This window comes from Bubalus bubalis, chromosome 13 (assembly GCF_019923935.1).
Source record: "Bubalus bubalis isolate 160015118507 breed Murrah chromosome 13, NDDB_SH_1, whole genome shotgun sequence".
Lineage (NCBI taxonomy): Eukaryota > Metazoa > Chordata > Mammalia > Artiodactyla > Bovidae > Bubalus > Bubalus bubalis.
In genome coordinates this window covers 20756443-20776131 of record NC_059169.1, presented here as the reverse complement: position 1 = coordinate 20776131, position 19689 = coordinate 20756443, and the positions used below count along the sequence as shown (strand labels likewise).

At 37.4% G+C, this 19689-nt stretch overlaps 1 protein-coding gene across 1 annotated transcript; it reads right to left on the bottom strand.

The window, feature by feature from the left end:
- Positions 1-1532: 1532 nt before the first annotated feature.
- On the bottom strand, positions 1533-19343 carry TGDS (TDP-glucose 4,6-dehydratase). Its single transcript, XM_006080333.4, has 12 exons — positions 19105-19343; positions 16859-16925; positions 16017-16085; positions 14790-14880; positions 10255-10397; positions 9039-9137; positions 7890-7949; positions 6635-6678; positions 5862-6027; positions 4457-4515; positions 3820-3917; positions 1533-2270 (listed from the first exon to the last, which is right to left on the bottom strand). Exons 1-12 carry the CDS (start codon positions 19188-19190, stop codon positions 2185-2187), a joined length of 1068 nt encoding a protein of 355 aa, XP_006080395.1. The 5' UTR covers positions 19191-19343; the 3' UTR covers positions 1533-2184.
- Positions 19344-19689: the final 346 nt, after the last annotated feature.

Sequence of the window (19689 nt, the reverse complement as noted above, 5' to 3'; positions counted from 1 at the left end):
CATGTGGGATCGTCCCTGATCAGGGATTGAACCCAGGCCTCCTGCATTGGCAGGTAGATTTGTAACCATCGGACCACCAGAGAAGTCCCGAAGTTGTTTTTTTTTTTTTTAAGATGATTTTTTTTAGAGCAGTTTTTGGTTTACCACAAAACTGAAAGGGAGGAATAAAGATTTCTCATATACTCCCTGAGCCTACATATGTATAGCTCCCTTATTATCAACATGATTCATCAGAATGGTGCTTCTATTTTTTTTTTTTAACCAAGGATGAATCCAAATCAACATATAGTAATCACCCTAAGTACATAGTTTATCTTAAGGTTCACTCTGGCTCTTATACATTCTCTGGCTTTGAAAGTGAAAGTCGATCTGTCGAGTCCAACTCTTTGTGGCCCCAGGGACTTAGTCCATGAAATTCTCCTGGCCAGAATACTGGAGTGGGTAGCCTTTCCCTTCTCCAGGGGATCTCCCCAACCCAAGGATCGAACCCAGGTCTCCTGCATTGTAGGCAGATTCTTTACCAATTGAGCTACGAGGGAAGCCCTTGGATAGATATAAATTGACATATGGACATCATACCATCATACAGGGTACTTCACTGAACGAAAAGATCACAAACATATGTGCAAGAACAAATGACACAGAACAAAGGACACGGAATAAAAGTTTTTGTCATCCACCCTTAATGACCAAACTCCATCAAAGACAATTTGTTCTCAATTTATTCCATTTTCTGCCTGTAACTTCCTACAGCCACTTCCCTGAGCTCTTAGCCCAACTCCATTTTCTCCAGAGCTCCAAGAAGCATTCCTTCCCTACACAGCTAAGACCAGAGGACCATCATGTTGGTTGTTCTCACTCAACTCTCTAGTCCTTATGCCTCATACTATGCCCAACTCTGGCTCAGTCTATTCTTACAGCTATAAGAATTCTGAAATGACAGTGTTTTAACTTCAGGTTATGTTTCATTCTTGTTTGGCAAGTGAAAGTGAAAAGTGAAAGTGAAAGTCACTCAGTCGTGTCTGACTCTTTGCGACCCCATGGGCTTAGTCCATGGAATTCTCCAGGCCAGAATACTGGAGTGGGTAGCCTTTTCCTTCTCCAGGGGATCTTTTCAATCCAGGGATCGAACCCAGGTTTCCCTCATTGCAGGCGGATTCTTTACTTGCTGAGCCACAAGGGGAGCTGTTTGGCAAATCCCCTTACTGATTTTGGATCTCCTTACTACTCTTTTCCCCAGCTTCATGCTCTCCACTCCTATCACCCATCCTCGACCACTTCTGAGTTAATAACCTCACTTTCTACTCCACAGAGGAAACAAGCCACCACTCAGACACTGAAGCCAGAAAGTTAGGCATAGCCTTTGACTCTTTTCCTTTTCTTGGTGTGATATCCAATCAGTTACCTTTTCCAATCATCTTAAAGACTTTAGGGGAGAGAGGAATTAAAAATACATGATAATCAAGTACTTTAAAAAATTCTGTACAGCAAAACAAAGACATACTTTTAAAAAAGCCACATGATACATTAAATACATGAAAATATTGATAATTTTATAAATAAAATCATTTTAAACAGTTAATACATGGTAAAATTTCTCTGATACAAGATGACATATAATTCCATGATCGATTTTGAAAATATAAAAACTACCTCTTTTATAACTTAATTTTATAAAAATTATCAAAAGTTAAAAAGTGCTAGATATACTTCCATTTGTTCCATTTTTAAAGCAATTGTAGCACAACATCTGACCTTAAAAAGATAAATTAGGGCACAAAGTTCATCCTATATTGCCTAAAAGACTTTAGAGACTTTCTAGGCAGTGGGAAAAGCTGGAGAGTCCAATGTCAGCGAAGGCTGTCATCTGCCCAGAGCTACCTGTCCTTGTTCTCAGAAACAGGAGATTCATCCTTCCCGACCCACATCTACCAAGGAGTCTTTCTATGCATACTGGTTCCTAATTTTCAGGATAAAATGTTTCTGAGAGAATTATGATTATTTAAATCCTATGCTGATACTGAACCTCTTCTAAAGATTGAGGCATTTTACATTTGAATTTTATACACAAAATCATAATCTAATTCCAAATGAAAAAGAAGATGCTTCATTTGGTCACTTGATTTCATATCACTTGTCGAGGTAGGTAGGATAATTTTCTTCTTTCTCTGAAAACTGTCCCGGCTATACAAACGGTGGTTGTACCGGAAAGGGTTCTAATGCTTTTTCTGCATTCTTCCAGTTGTGAAAATTCTCTCTGTACCACTCAACTGATAAGACAAAAGACAAAACAAATAAAAAAACCTAAACATCAGTTAACCATATTTACTGAGTTCCTACTAAATAAGAAAAGTCTTGCCCATCAGCTAATGTGTAGGCAAAGATTGCCTAATGATGAAAACAATTCGATTTTGAACCAATGATGTTAATCAGGAAATGTTTCATCACCTGGAAACTTAGATTTAAGAATCAACAATTTTGGGGGGAGAATGGATACATGAATATGTATGGCTGAGTCCCTTCTCTGTTCACCTGAAACTTTCACAACATGGTCAATTGGCTGTACCATACAAAATAAAAAGTTTAAATAAAAGAAAAAAAAAAGGAATCAACATTTCTTTTTCTCTTTAACTTCAAAAGTCCTTCAATGCTGAATTTGCTGGTTAAAACATTCTGATTTTAGACAATTCAGGGGAAAAGGTAGCTAAGTCACTTGTGCTGGTTTTAAAGTCATAGGAAAAAAGTATAGTGTTTTGTTCATGTAAATAAATGTCACAATATTGCATGATAGGCATAGTGAGATGACATGAACTTCCTTCTGTTAATATGTAAAATTACTTTATTCTGCTATCTATAACTTTATTAATAAAAAAAAATGATAAATTATCTTTGAATTTGCTTTTTAGAACTCAGTATAAGTATCTTCTATGTCCAGTTCTGAACCAAGACTTTTTTCCTACACTTGGGTATCTTTTTTCATGAGTTCATTTCTAAACAGAATTTAACAGATATACATACATATACACAGATTTTATATAGACTTATTTTAATATATTTCTGCTGCACATATTAAATTTGTTTCCTATTTGTTTGTTTCAGTATAAAAAGACTCAAAGAGACTCAAAGACGGCAACTGTCTCTATTTTACCAAATCTCAGATGCCTGATCTTAAGATGAACCATTACTTTACAGATTAGTAAAAAAGAAAAAAAGTTGAAACAAGAATTATCAGACACTGCTGCTGCTGCTGCTGTGTCGCTTCAGTCGTGTCCAATTCTGTGCGGCCCCATAGACGGCAGCCCACCAGGCTCCCCCATCCCTGGGATTCTCCAGGCAACACTGGAGTGAGTTGCCATTTCCTTCTCCAATGCATGAAACTGAAAAGTGAAAGTGAAGTCGCTCAGTCGTGTCCGACTCTTAGTGACCCCATGGACTGCAGCCCACCAGGCTCCTCCATCCATGGGATTTTCCAGGCAAGAGTACTGGAGTGGGGTGCCATTGCCTTCTCCATTATCAGACACTAGTGACTGTAAAACACATACCTCTGAAGGAGGTGAAAAAAGTGAAAAATGTGTATCTGAGAATCAATGAAATAGGTATCTGACAAATGCTAATAAGAAGAAGCCTGATCAGAAGTTAGTCTGTGTTCAAGACACTTCATTACTAATGTTAGAAATACATTAAATGCAAAAATTTGAAAAGCGAAAGTGATTTACCATAACATTCTGCCAAATTTGTAGTGTCCTAAAAAACAAATTATTGTGCCTTAAAATTTTTCTGAATCTCCCCCTACCCTCAAAGGATCAATTCATAACATACTTGTTTTTTTTATTCCTTCTTTCCAAGGTACTTTAGGTCTCCATCCCAAGCCATGTATTTTTTCTGACTTCATTGGATATCTCATGTCATTGGTAGGTCTTAGAAAACAAAACAGGTTGAAAATGACACTGTGGATATATATTTACAAATCTAAATACTTAAGAGAAATGAGTCTATAATTCAAATTTTTTTCTCAAAAATTTTCCCGATGACCCCATTATAGAAAATTTATAAAATAAAGTATATGTTAAAAACCACCTATAATTCATATGCCTAACCCTCTGTGGCTTATCCTTTACTTATTTCAACCACATATAAACTTGTTAGGACTCTTTATGTTACATGCCCTGGGTCTGGTAGTTTATAGACATTAGAAATTATATTTTAAAATACTGTCATAGCAAGATGTTATTATCCCTATGTCACACTCAAGGAAATCACAGAGTTGGAAAGGGTCAATAAACTTTAAGTCATACCAGTAATAACGTTATACTTTATTCTTATTACGTGTATAATTAGGAAAAAATATTTAGCAGAAAACTGAAGAGGAAAACTTTTCTGGGTAAGGACATACATTTATAATCTTATAAGTACCTAAGACTTCAAAACTCCCCCAGTTTTTTAACTTGTTACTCACCTATCATCAACATAATCAACCCAGTTTTCCATTTCAGACTCTGAATTGGTCTCTTTGATCTGTCAAAAAGGAGAAGATGTTGAAGTCAAATTATAAAATGAGATCAGTGAATAAAAATGGTATTCAACTGATTCAAACTACAAGAAAAACAGCCTCCTCCAAGTGGAGAAGGCAGCTAAGGTGAATAACATTTTTATTAACACTTTCTATACTTTATAATCTAAATTCTAGCTGAAGCTCAGAAAGATTACACATTATAAAAACTATAGGAAAAAATGAATTTTTTGGCTTTTGATTATTACTGAGTATGATTATTATGATTTAAAATCAGAAACGTCTATTTGATGTTCATCCCTGTTGCTGGCACAGAGCTCCTAAAAATACCTAAGTGATGAGAGATAAAGGTGTTGTTTGCTATTTATAAAAAGTCCCTTCAACTACATCACAGTTTATGTTAATGAGTGATTTTTGGAAAGCCCCTAAGAATGAAGACTGGTTGCCAAGGGAACCAACCCAGCAATTACAGGATGGAACTCAGCCTCCCTGCTTCCACCTCCGGGGAGGGGAGGAGACTCGAAGTTGAACTAATCATCAGTGGCCATGATTTAATCCATCATGCCTACTTAATGAAGCCTCCATAAAGACCCCAAGAGGAAAGCTTCCAGGTGCTGGGAGGGCGGCACACACGGAGAGGGCAGGAAGCTCCATCTCCTTTCCCTCATATCGTGTGCCCTAAGGATCTCCTCTATTCTTTGTAATAAACCTGTAATCCAGTGGGCAAACTCTTTTCCTGAGTTCTGTGATTTCCTCTAACAGATTATCTCAGACTTATACCTGGCTGATCAGAAACACAGGTGAGTCAGGTCTCGGAACTGACGTGTGAAGTGAGGGCAGTCTTGTGGGACTGAACCCTTAACCTATGGGATCTGACACCATCTACAGGTAGATAATGTCAGAATTGAGTTAAACTGTAGGACCCTACTAAGCTGGTGTCTGAGAATTGCTGGGTGTGGAAAACCCACACATTTGGAGTATAGAAATGTTCTGTGAGTATTGCCAATGAAAACATGCTTTTCCATTTGCTCAGTCACTCTTTCTACTGCATCCTGAGATTTATAATTGATGCTCACTAATACATACAGAACCATTATTTATATATCATTGTTTCTTGATTGTAGGGCACATGATTTAACATTTGATTTCTTGAACTTGATTATGTCTTATAATGCATATGTACATTTAATATAGTGGAATTTTTTTTTCCTGGAAAGCTGTTACTGAATAAGTGATACTTTCCAAAAATGACACATAAATGGTAAACTGTTGATTATGACAAAATTTGTGATTATTGTCACTAATTCAGTGACTATTTTGAAAATATTACCCTTTTATAATATATACATACCAGCTGTATTAGTTCTTTGGCAAGCTGGAGAACTGACATTTCAAAATTGGTTCCAATGTTATAAATTTCACCTGGTTTTCCCTTTTTGAGGACAGTGAGAAATGCTTCTACTACATCAGTAGCATAAAGGAAATTTCTTGTTTGAAGCCCTGACCCATGAATGCAGCTAAAAAGATGAAATGAAAAAGAGAATCATAAAGTGTAAAAAAGTAAGCTCTCCCAAATCCGGGTAATGCAATGACAGTACAATTTCAGAGAAGCCAATTCCCATAAAGATCCTAGATATCTCTTACTGAAAATACAAATTCTCATGACTTCTAAATTTTATCCATAATTCTTAACACATCTCCAAACCGTCTGTGGGTACTCATTAGGAAAATGGCAAACACGTAAGTGACCCCTGCAGAAATAGTTATTCATCAATTCTATACCTTAAGTTCATTTTGAAGACTATCTATAGTTCTAGGAATTAAATACATCTTTTGCAAAAATAAAATTACATAAAGATAGATGGCAAATTGTTTAATGCCATAACTCAAACTTTTAAGGTAGATTATTTAAGGATTAAAATTATTTTAGTAACCAAATTATAAAGATGAACCATTATAATTATTTTAAAAACTATTACTACTAGTTGTAGAAGGCATTCTTAAATTTGTTGTGACACTAAACTCTAAGGCCTCCAACTCTACCGCTTTATGATTTTCAAGAAAGACGGACACTAAATACTCTAACATACCAGAAAAACATACATATAAAGGTAAATAACATACCATTTCCTGTTGTGTTGTAGTAAAGATATAAATTTTGGAATAACCTAAAAGAATATTTAAATATCATTTCAGACTTTGGAAATTCATTCATAAGTATAAACTTGAACTCATCATAACATTAAAAGATTATTATTGTTAAGAAGCACACGTAAGGATAAATTTTAATTATCAGTTCATAAAATACCTATTGTAATTTTGATAAGTAAAAGAACTCTAAGATCATTTCCTATTTTATAAAACCAGTTATCACTAGATTAAAATGAAGATAAAATTATATAAATAGTGAAAAAGAGTTCAGGTAAAGTCTTCATGAACAGTTTATTCTCACTGTAAGCTCACTTTTGTGTTGGTTTTCTGTCGGCATGAATCATAGCTTACTTTTTACTTTATATACAGTATCTACACAATAAGTTATTGTGAAATTAATATAAAGCAATTCCAGTGCCACTGTATACAAAGAAAATTCATGTTAAACATGGTGAGACAAGAAATTATTAAATTAATAATAAACATGTTAAGAATATTCTAAAAATTAAGCCAACTGTATATTAATATCAGCAGATTATGATATGGCCCTTTTCTTTAGGCAGAAGTAAGAAAACCCAGCTCAAAAGTTTAGCAGTGAGACTAGTAGTTACTTAACATTGGGCTTTATGGTACAGAATCACCATATACACATTTTCAGCCTTTTAACAACACGTCGTATTTGCTAAACTACTTTCTGGAAGACACTCAGGCCTGCATAATACAGAGGAGTTGGGGAACAGTTAATCAGCGGACTGTAAGACAAATTTATGTACAAGCTTCCTGCATCACTCTCTAACTAGTGTCTACCTTTCTTTACAGCCTGACATATGGCCTGACTGCAAACTAGGAAGGAGTCTTCACCGGCAAGATATTAATGATGGGAGTATTCTATAGTGCTTTAGAATCCTGCAACTACAAGGCATCTTCACATACATCATCTCACTGGATCTTTCAAAATTCTTCCTAAATATTATCATTACCCATCAAGTTAAAGATGATGCTCAAAGGGCCCAACTAAGGCCATTCCAGCTTGTAAGTATCAAGCTGAGACTTAAATCAAGTTGTCAAACTCCAAACCTATCGAGATTTGCATGTGGCCTATATAGCATTTATAATTATGGTTAATTACAACATAAATTATTTTGTACAAATAACTGAAGTGAGATTGTTTTAAATCATGAGAAGTTACAATCACTAAAACACAATGTGAATTTAAAGTAAAATGTACCTTTTCTGGATATTGATGCGGTCCATAAACATTACTGCTTCGTGTGATGACAACTGGAAACTTAAAGAGTATTTGACATTAAGGTCATGGAAAGGTCCAATAATTGATTATCTAAAGATAAGCAGTTTTAAAATATGGGCACTTTTGGCTAAATAATTCTACACACCTTTAGGACAGAAATGAAGGGATTTTTTCTCTAATGTAAGGTTCCTGAAAAGACAGGAGAGGATGAGATTCAGAAAAAGACAGAGGCTCCAAGAGAAAGAAGAGTCTCTTTACTGGGACAAGGGAAGGATGAAAATAGATGGAGGCAGATTTGTAGGTCTGATTGCAGGAAACTAAAGACATTTCCACCTGATTATTTCAAAGACCATCTGAGATGTTAAACTTCCTGTTGGCTTTCTCTGTTGGACCAGCCCTTACAAATGAAAAGAGCTACAAGACCAACGCTACTGGACCATAAGAGGCTAGAGAACCTGAAGTAATCCCTTGCTTCTCCTGTCTGACCCAGTCCTGAATAACTGGAAGATCAGTGGGAAGTGAAGTGCAGGGATTCGAGCTGTTGATTCACAGTGGGCAAGGCTCCCGCGGGGACACTGACACAGCCACGGGGACAAATCCAGCTCCATTCATGAGGGGCCGAGAGGAGAAGTGGCAGGTAAGGGAATCTCCTCTCCCTCTGTCTCCCTTCACTCTGAGGACTCCTTGGAATCAGGATTTTCCAACAAGGCTTTTCACTCTAGATGTCACACTCTACCTATTAGCGAGGTAGAAACAACATATATACCAATTGCTCCTTTATTTTTTTATTTGCTGTTTTGGCCATACTGTGTGGCTTGCAGGATCTTGGTTCCCAGACCAGGGACCGAACCAAGGCCCGTGGCAGTGAAAGCGCCAAGTCCTAACCACTGGACTGCCAGGGAAATCCCCAGAAATTGTTCCTTTAAATGATAGACTGGATAAGAAGAAAGGTCAATGCTTTGACCACAAAATGTTGAAAATTAGCTTTTTAGATTCCTTAATACATAACTTTTCTCAGGCTATGTCTTCTATTCTAAAAATAAAATGCTGGTTAATGATAACCTAGAGTTTTAATACCTAAGTCCAAAAAAAAAAAAAAAGATTCCAGTTTCTGAAGCCAATTCTTACCTTATACTGTTCCCAATAAGACTGTACAAAACACTCAGCAGCTGCTTTAGATGATGCATAAGGATTTGTAGGTTGTTTGGGTGAAGATTCATCAAATTCCTAATTTTAAAGATATATTAAAAAAGTAAGTATTATGTACACTTCCTAAGTTGAAAAATCAGAGACCATATTACAAACTTGAAATGTTAACCACCTACATTTAAAAGACATTTATTGAAACCCAGCTATGTGCCTGGCACTTTTCTAAGCACTTTCTTTACATGTAGTAACTTCTTTATAGTTCACAACAACCCTACAAGGAGGGCAGGACAGCAAGTGCAAAGTCCCTGAGACAGAACTGAGTCCAGTGGAACTACAAGGAGGCTGGTGTGAGGGAAGAGAAATGTGAGATGAGGTTGGAAAGCTAGAGGCCAGAGCATGTGGAACCCTGAAGGCCTCCGTCAAAACACTGATGGGTTTTTGATCAGAATAACATCAAGATCTGACTTAGGTTTTAAAAAACATCCTGGCTATTGTGTCATATCTGATGTAGGTCGATGAGAGTATAAGAAGGAAGAGGCTTGCTAATAAAAATTGCAGAGAGATTTTGCAAATGGTTGATTCTCAGAAGTGGGATGGGGCATTAAAGAGAAACGGTCAGGTCTGCTTTTTCTCATTATAAGTCTTTTCAAGCTACTTTTTTTTTTCCATTCTATATGTGTTTTGGTAAATAAATATATTTTAAAAATAAAATGAGGTCCCTGTAAACACTATGAAAAATAAAGACTGAACAATGGAACCACTTTTTGTGTAAAAGTATAATGTTTACAAATGATTAACAAAGGAGAACAGATTCCAGCTTCTATAACAATTTCACACTCACTCCTTGACAGTGCAATGTGCTTTTCTGAGCAGAAGATAAGGGAGACAGGCCTTACGCTGCAGCCTAACTTATACACGCGCTGGCCCATGGGAATGACGTTCACGATGTAAGACTGGGTGGGCAGTAAGAGCTCACTTTCAAAACACTGTCAAATTATATAAAATCTGTACCAGACTAGGCTGTTGTTTCCTATGTGGGCTGGTATTACTTGATTTAAACAATGGAATAACAGTCTGAAGAGTCCCACAAGTGTGTAAAATCAGAGGATTAAAAAAAAGACTAGAGTATTTTCATCAGACAAGTTTGTATGGTGGTACAGGGTAAGTAGTTGAAACAGACATCTTCTAAGCTCACCTTATCAAGACTGCCTCCATAGACCTCATCTGTGCTGACGTAAATAAATTTCTCCACTCTGGCTTCATGAGCAGCACTTACCAACACATGAGTACCGTAAACATTAACATAGGTAAACTCAAAGGCACGGACAAATGAAAGGTCTAAAAAAAAGAAGAAAAATCCAGAACAGTTCCTTTCAAGGGACAAAGGAAATAGCAACCAGTATACTCAGGCGTGGGCTTCCCTGGTGGCTCAGACGGTAAAGGATCAATGTGGGAGACTTGGGTTCAATCCCTGGGTTGGGAAAAATCCCCTGGAGGAGGGCATGGCAACACACTCCAGTATTCTTGCCTGGAGAATCCCATAGACAGAGGAACCTGGGGGGCTATAGTCCATGGGGTCTCAAAGAAGAGCTCTATTTACGTTTTTTCATTTACCATAACTGCAACAGTGGTAAAACTAACATAAAGATGAAATGCTATTTATGACTTCTTCAAGCTTAAATTGCATACTACATGTACATTCTTAGAACCTAGAAAACTATCTGTGCTATTTTTATAGGAAACACTTTTTGTTTTTAATTCTAAAAAGAAAAAGAAGACATGATACAGCTAAAATCTTAAGTGCTCCTAAATTTTAAAAGTTTTGGACCAACTAAAAGGTAGCAGGGTTTGCTTTGCTGATATCAAGAATTATTATAAAGTTACAGTAATTAGAGTGTGGTAATGGCATAAGGATAGACAAAGACCAGTGAAACAGAACAGGAGCCCAGAAACAGAACCATGCGTATATGGGTACTTGAAACTGGTTTTAGAAAAGGCAGAGGAACCAGAGATCAAATTGCCAACATCTGCTGGATCATCAAAAAAGGAAGAGAGTTCCAGAAAAACATCTATTTCTGCTTTCTTGACTATGCCAAAGCCTTTGACTGTGTGGATCACAATAAACTGTGGAAAATTCTTCAAGACATGGGAATACCAGACCACCTGACCTGTCTCTTGAGAAACCTGTATACAGGTCAGGAAGCAACAGTTAGAACTGGACATGGAACAACAGACTGGTTCCAAATAGGAAAAGGAATATGTTAAGGCTGTATATTGTCACCCTGCTTATTTAACTTATATGCAGAGTATAGCATGAGAAACGCTGGGCTGGAAGAAGCACAAGCTGGAATCAAGATTGAGGGGTGAAATATCAATAACCTTGGATATGCAGATGACACCACCCTTATGGCAGAAAGTGAAGAACTAAAGAGCCTCTTGATGAAAGTGAAAAAGGAGAGTGAAAATTTGGCTTAAAGCTCAACATTCAGAAAAATAAGATCATGGCATCTGGTCCCATCACTTCATGGGAAATAGATGGGGAAACAATGGAAACAGTGTCAGACTTTATTTTTTTGGGCTCCAAAATCACTGCAGATGGTGATTGCAGCCATGAAATTAAAAGATGCTTACTCCTTGGAAGGAAAGTTATGACCAACCTAGACATATTAGAAAGCAGAGACATTACTTTGCCAACAAAGGTCCATCTAGTTAAGGCTATGGTTTTTCCAGTGGTCATGTATGGATGTGAGAGTTGGACTATAAAGAAAGCTGAGCGCAGAAGAATTGATGCTTTTGAACTGTGATGTTGGAGGAGACTCTTGAGAGTCCCTTGGACTGCAAGGAGATCCAACCAGTCCATCCTAAAGGAGTTGGGTCCTCCCTGGACCTAAAAGTCCTAAAGTCCTGGGTGTTCACTGGAAGGACTGATGTTGAAGCTGAAACTCCAATACTTTGGCCACCTGATGCAAAGAGATGACTCATTTGAAAAGACCTGATGCTGGGAAAGATTGAGGGCAGGAGGAGAAGGGGATGACAGAGGATGAGATGGTTGGATGGCATCACCGACTCAATGGACATGGGTTTGGGTGGACTCCAGGAGTTGGTGATGGACAGGGAGGCCTGGAGTGCTGCAGTTCATGGGGTCACAAAGAGTCAGACATGATTGAGTGACTGAACTGAACTGATCTCCAATAAAGGGGCTGTGGGAAAAGGCTGAGTCTTTTCAATAAACTGTGTTGGGTCAAACCAATATTGACATGTGGAAAAAAATCTGAATGTAGAAGGCAAAACGATGACTTTTATGAAAAGAATATAAGAGAATATCTCCATGACCTTGGAGGTATGAAAAGAATTCTTACACAGATAACAAAGAGAACTAACCCTATAGGAAAAGGTAGACAAATGGACTACACTGAAGTGAAGAATTTCAACTGGTCAAAAGATACCTTTAAGAAAGTGAAAAGGCCAATCACAGATTGAAAAACAGTAGTGGCAAAAGGCTTGAATTCAGAGTACATAAAGGACTTAGAGGAATTCCCTGGTGGTACAGTGGTTAGCAGTAGGTGTTTTCACTGCTGTGGCCCCGGGATTCGATCCCTGGTCAGGAACTAAGATTCCATAAGCCATGTGGTGAGGTCAAAAGTAAATAAATAAATAAATGACTAATAAAAATCTGTAGTGGAAAAAACGGACAATTCTTTAGAAAATGGTATACAGACTTACACAGAAACTTTCTAAAGACATATACGAATACGAAAGGGAGCAGAATATTCCAACAAACAAATGCAAAGGTTTTAACCTCATTCATAATCAGGGAAACATATAATAAAGTCACCAAACGCTGGAAGTAATGGTAAGCATCTCATAAACTGCTGGAAGGCAAACTGCTTTGTCATTAATCAAATAAAAAAATTTGTTCTAACAGATATGAAAGATTAGTCAATATATTGTGTAATCAGCACAGGCACAGACAAAGAGACAAATGGGGAGTTGAGAAACAGTTCCTTATATAAAGATACTTGATATATGACAGGGCAGTGAAAACTGATGAGCTTTCCCATAAGCAGAAGAGATCCAATTAGTATTCAAAAATAAAACTGGATTCTCATCTTACAATGCATATAAAAATCTATTTCAGATGGATTACAAATCGAAATGTGAAAGGCAAAACTGCAAACCTTTTCAAAAATAATATAGGAGAATATATTCAAGACCTTGGGGTGAAAGAGAATTTCTTAAGACCCCAAAAACATTAACAATAACATAAAAGATGCATAAATTAATTAAGATTTATGTAAGAACATCTGTTCAGCAAAACACACTAGCAAAAACATGGAAAGATAAGCCACAGAGTGGGGAGAAGATATCTGTAATACATCCAACAAAGGACTAGTATCCCGTCTATACATATGTGTGTGTATATGTGTATATACACACATATATGTATATACTCCTACAAATCAGTGAGAAAAAGGCAACTAACCTAATTTAAACACAGGCAAAAGATTTCAATAGGATTTCACAAAACAAGAAATTTAAATTATTAAGAAACCTATAAAAGATACAGCTTCATTAGTAATCAGGGAAATACAAATTAAAACCATAATGAGATATCACTCTGCACACTACTCAGATTGACAAAAATGGAAAAAACTAACAAAACTAAGATTTGGTGACATCTGGAATAACAGGAGATTTCCTACACTCCTGAAAGAGAAGAAATTCATACGGTTGCTTTGGGAACTAATTGGAAATTATCTCTGCATTGAAGTGTGCAGATCTTATGATGCCAGCGCTATACTGAGAGAAATGTGTATTAATGTGTACCAAGATGCATGTGTAAGAATGTTTTAATGGTAGTACTGTTCAAAATTCCCCCAAGTGCAAATAATCCAAATGACCAACACGAGTAAAACAGACATAGGAAGTGTTATATACTTAAAGAGATGAATACTGTATGTCACTGACAATGAAGAAATTATACCTCCACCCAACTGCAGGGATGAATCTACCAGCATGGAATATCAAGACCAAACACACCTACATGTTATTTTATGTATGCCTTTTTATAAAATCTAAAAACAGGCAAAACTAACCTAAACTCTTTAGAGATAAATATAGAGATATTTAGAGATAAATAGAGATAGTAAAGCTGCAGAGAACACCAAGGGAAATTGTAACTTAAAAATCAAGTACTAAGGCAGTAGGAATACTACTTCCAAAGAGGGCTCAGCAACATTCTACCTTTTGTTTAGGTGATGGCTACCTGGCTATTTTATTATCATCATTTATTTAACCTTACTTGTAAATTCTTCTGAATATATGTTATATTTCACAATATAAAATGCTAGACAAATTATTAGAAGATATCTCAGGACAAAACAGTATGGATAATAATATAAGGTATCAACCATCCACCTTAAGAAAAACAATATAAAAATACAGCTGAAGGCCCATTTCCCCAGAAGGAATCACTATTCTGGATTTGGTTAAACTCAGTTTTCAGATAATGTTCAAGGTTACATTTTACCCTACACTAACACAGGTAATCTGGAAAGCACCAAGTAACCCAATGACAGAGTGACCATGGGCTTTTCTGATAAACATGGTATATGTTCCTTCACATACGTTGAGTACCTATTTGTTGGACCCCATTACTGGACCTTGATTTTGGCTAGACACTGGAAAAAAACTTCGCCTATCATAGCTGCAACATAAAACAGTGCTTACCTACATGTGTTTGTGCGGCAAAATGTAGTACTATGTCTATTTTCTCTGTTTCAAAAAGTAGTTTCACGAAGTGAGAATCACATATGTCACCCTATATTAAAAAGCAAACATGAAAAAACTAAGTCTCATCGAGCACTCTCCATCATAATAACCGTTTTATTTCATGAACAAAAAAAATGATAAAAAAAAAAAAAAGTTAATCCCCACCCCAGGTGTAGAAAAGAATATCTTGAAAATTCAGTTGAGGGGTGAAGTACAGTAATGGGGTATTTCTCCTGCATTCTAGTATATAAGATACTCAATTCAAAATATGTTTTTGTAAATAAGTATCTAAAACAGTATTTTTTTGAGCACCAACTACTACTATGGACTGTGCTAGTTTTTTTCCTTAATATTCTTGCCAACCTGAGGTAACTATGTTAGCAGGAAAAAATGTAAACATATTTTTAAAAGTTTGAGATAACCATTATTGAAGTATATTTAAAATAAGTGTAACAACTGGAATTATGGATTTCACCACAACTAAGTAAATATTTTTAATGTTATATGTACATACTAGTTCTTCTAAAAATATGTATTCTTAACAATTCTTCAGTAACTGAAGGAAACACTTTCACACAGAAGTAAAAAATTATGAAATGTTTGCCTAGTATAATCTTTACGATCTGCTGTTAAAAAGAGAGTTTGTACAATTACTTAAAAAACATAAATCACAAGGCAGTTCCATTTGACATTAAAATTTCCCTTTCTGAATTAGTGATGTGGTTTATTCTTTGGACTCTTCGAAGAGCGGCTAATAAGAACCAGCCTTCCAGGGCCAATTCATCAACTTCATGGGAAAAAACTACCATGGGCTGTAAGCTGGGCTTTTGATGACTCACTGACCTAAGTAACACCCTATTTTGTATCAATCTCTTTAAATCCTAGCAAGGCCTTATTTAGAAGGCTAGTGAGGACCTAAAAATTACATACCATGGAAGTTCAATCAGCTACTCATAGATCTGCCAAGGCACCAAAAATCAAATGTAACTATAATGCAGTATCAGTCTACAAGTATCAGTAATATTCTCTATAGCACATGTGCTTCTGAAATTAAAAAGGTCATTAATAAGCATGCTTTCCAAGCCTATATCACACAGGTTTATAAAGTAGAAAGCTATAATAATGTCTGAATGACTAAGAGGCACAGTACAAAATAATTATATAATTATAAGAATACTTTCATACCTGTATAAATTTATAATTTTGTTTATTAGAAATGGTTTCAAGATTCTTCAAGCTTGCACAGTAATCCAACTTAAAATAAGTAAGGGGGGCAAAAACAACACAAAAAGTGATAATAAATAGCTTTTCTTATAAAATATCAATTTATTTTAAATACTATAGATCTTCTAACCATAACATTATTAGCAAATCAGTATATACCAATGGGGGAAAACTTACTGTCTGTGGTAGGCAGGCAAAAATAATTAAGACTTAAAGATTATTTTTTGTCTTTATATTTTTTTACTATTATGCTTTATGAAATTATAGTAACTAATTGTATCTTGTGCTTAAAGTCAACAATGCAATGATTATGAATCATGGCTTTCAGAATCTCCAGGGAGATTACAATTATTACAGAAATATTCTCAAAACTAAATTAATTTAACTACACTTTAGTTTTTAAAATAAATATGCAATTTTCAGGAGGTGGCAGTTATAAAACCATATAATAAAATAAAATAATCAGAATACCTTAATGCCAAAAAAGGTTAACAGCCACAAGATTACACTAAATATTACACCAAATGTTGAATTAAGAGTGAAGACTTTCTTACAGTAAAAACACCATAGTTAAAACCTTTACATTATGGGCTATGATAACAAATTTAAAAGTATCAAGACTTGATGTAAGATTAAAAACTTGTATGCTCACATGACTAGGTAGGCTAAGTTGCTAAAAATGACTAAATACAAAACTAAAATATCAGCATGACAGGATTCTAATACTTTTTAAAAATATAAATAAGTTTCAGTACACAGAGTTCATTTTCTTTTTACATGGAGCTCATTTTTGTCAAACTTACCTTGTCTAGATTTATGATCATATAATTTGGATAATCTTCTACTAAAGAGACAATCATATGTGATGCTCTATAGAAAAAAGCATATCTTGTTAGTAGAAATTTAACCTTTTCCTTAAATTTTCAAATGTTACCCTAAGCTATTGAATATGAGGAAACTATTCAAAGATGCCATCAAATTATGGCAAGATAACAGAAAGAATAACGATGCTGAATATACGATCCACACTTTTCATTAATCTTCTCAACAGTATTGATACACAAGGTCTTACCTTCCCTTTTACACTATGGTGAAGAGAGAATTCATTGGTCCTGGATATAAAAAAATAATTAGCCAAAAGATGCTACCCATGCATGCTTTGAGTATGGGAGTAAAGCAATATCATAAATACAACAGGTGATGGTCAGTACAAATGGACTTAGAACTATAATGTGCTTTTGCAGAGACCGTAGGCATAACTATGTAAAAATTAAGCTCTTATGAGCATGGGACTTGTCCATGTTTAATGTAATCTTATGGCAATTTCTGCATGTCTACAGAAATCCTATTTCTTGATATAAGAATTTGGTGGTGTAAAGTAGAATCCTGGGGGTGGGGAGAGAGGTAGGTTCGAGAGAAGTTCTAGGGTAAACCTTGGTTTCCAAGGCTAAGAACTGCTGAAACCATCCTGAGGTGAATATCCATAGTGGCATTATGGGTATCAGAGGACCCTGAAGTGGAGACAGAGGCATCTGTGAGATAATCCACCAGATTTTATCATATGCACCAAAACGCTGGGCTCCTAGGAACAAATTATGAATCCAGAGTTTGTACATGACAGCTCTTTCACAGAATTTTCTAGGATGTACCTTTCCTGGGCCAGCACTTTGCCACCCTTTTATGCCCACGCTTCCCTTTCACTAAAGAAAACTTGCCTAGTACCCTCCTCCAAGTCACTGACCCATTAGAAGAGGTGATCTAATGTACTAATGGGCTGGGAGCATTCTGCCAGGTGTTGAGGGAACCATAGTCTCTGCCTTCACCAGTTTACATCCTAGGATGCAAATGCAGACACTAAGTAAGTAAACACAAATATGCAATATTATTTCAGGTAGTGGTAAGTGTGTTAGTTGGGAGAGGGGCTACTTAGATAGGGTGGGCCAGGTGGAGGTGATGTCTGAGCAAACATCTGAACTGAGTTATGCAAAAACAAAGAGCGTCAGCAAAGAGGACGCAAGGACCAACGCCTCAAAAGAGCTAGCCTCCCATGTTTCAGGGGGTAAGGGTGGCAGGCACAGAAAAGCAAGAGAAAGAAAGACAGAAGATCAGGTTCCAGCTTGGGCCCCTGAGAGTCTTCTAGATGTAACTAAGAGTCTGGATATTATTTTAAGCCTGAAAGGAACCTTTGGAGTGAAATGAGACACCTGTTTACTTAACAAACACAGACTCTGTGCGTGAGAACAAATTCTAAGGGAACAAGGGTGAAAGTGATATGACTAATCAGGAGGTTACAGTAGTAGTCTAGGCAAAAGCAGACAGTAACAGGGTTTAGGGTCAAATGGGGAGGAAGGCGAGATGTGGTCGCTTAGGAAGTAGAGAGAGGACTTGCTGATTAAAGTCCTCTCCGTGTGAGACGGATTCCGTGTGAGAAGGAAAGAGGCTTTCAGACGAATGCTGCTGCTGCTAAGTCACTTCAGTCGTGTCCGACTCTGTGCGACCCCATAGATGGCAGCCCAGCAGGCTCCTTCGTCCCTGGGATTCTCCAGGCAAGAACACTGGAGTGGGTTGCCATTGACTAGTATAGGTCAAAACACCGGCAGAGGATTTTTAAGTCGGCTGCATAAATGAAACCTCTCTCATAATCCAAAAACCGTTTCATGAAGCCTACACGTACAAGGCCTGTGTTTCGAGGAGATGAAGGTAGGGTGGGAACCGGACCGGGCTTGGAGCAGTTGATGAGCTTTCTGCAAAGCGGGAGTGCTCAAAAGAGTGACAGGTACATCTCCGGCCAGGTAGAAAGGGGGACAGTACCACGGCACTTCTGCTTTGATTGGGAGACGTTTAAAAGAAGTCGTAGTTTCAAAGGAGCCACGTCTTCGCAGGCCAGGAAAGGGAGAGAAGGTGGAATGATCCAGGTCGTGCCTTAAGACCCTCCCCCTGTCAATCAGATCCCCAAAGCTGGTCCTAAGTTGCCAAGTGCAAGCAGAGGCGCAAGAAAAGGCTGGGGTTTCTGGGGAGCCACTATTCGGCCCGCGGCGCCGTTACCTACATGAAACCAGCACCCCCGGTCACCAGGACCCGCTTCGCAAAGCTGTCGGGAGGACCCAAGGACTCGGCGCGGCCCGCAACCGACATCTCCCAGCTCAGCAGGGATTGGCACCGTAAAGTGCCAGGTCTGTAGATCGTAGGGAAGTTCCACCGCGACTTTTTGCGACGCGTCCCACTCCCCGCGACACGTTAAAGGAGCAGACAGCTGCCGCTTCCGGAGCTTAGACCTACTTGTCCCCGCCCACCGAGGGCTGGGCGGGGCCCTCCTGTGTGCGCGCCCAGGGACAGCCGAGAATCCTAGGAACAGTGGAGCCTGGCAGTCTGCAGTCCATAGGGTCGCACAGAGTCGGACAGGACTGAAGCGACTTAGCACGCACTCAAGAAGAATGGGAATACTCAGTATACGTGGAAGTGTCTTTTTGTTACAGCCTTTTGGAGGGAAACAAGTAGTAACATATATGAAAATTTCAAACGCAGAGACGACTCTCAGTTCAGTTCAGTCGCTCAGTCGTGTCCGACTCTTTGCTGCTGGACTGCCAGGCTTCCCTGTCCATCACCAACTCCCGGAGCTTACTCAAACTCATGT

Bases quoted from the DNA above. Each gene is read 5' to 3' on its own strand.
- TGDS (XM_006080333.4), bottom strand. From the start codon at position 19,190: ATGTCGGTTGCGGGCCGCGCCGAGTCCTTGGGTCCTCCCGACAGCTTT. The intron at 6,679-7,889 runs GTACATTTTACT...ATATTCTTTTAG, and splicing joins CGCATCAATATCCAGAAAAG to GTTATTCCAAAATTTATATC. The intron at 3,918-4,456 runs GTGAGTAACAAG...TTGTTTTCTAAG, and splicing joins GTTGATTATGTTGATGATAG to ACCTACCAATGACATGAGAT.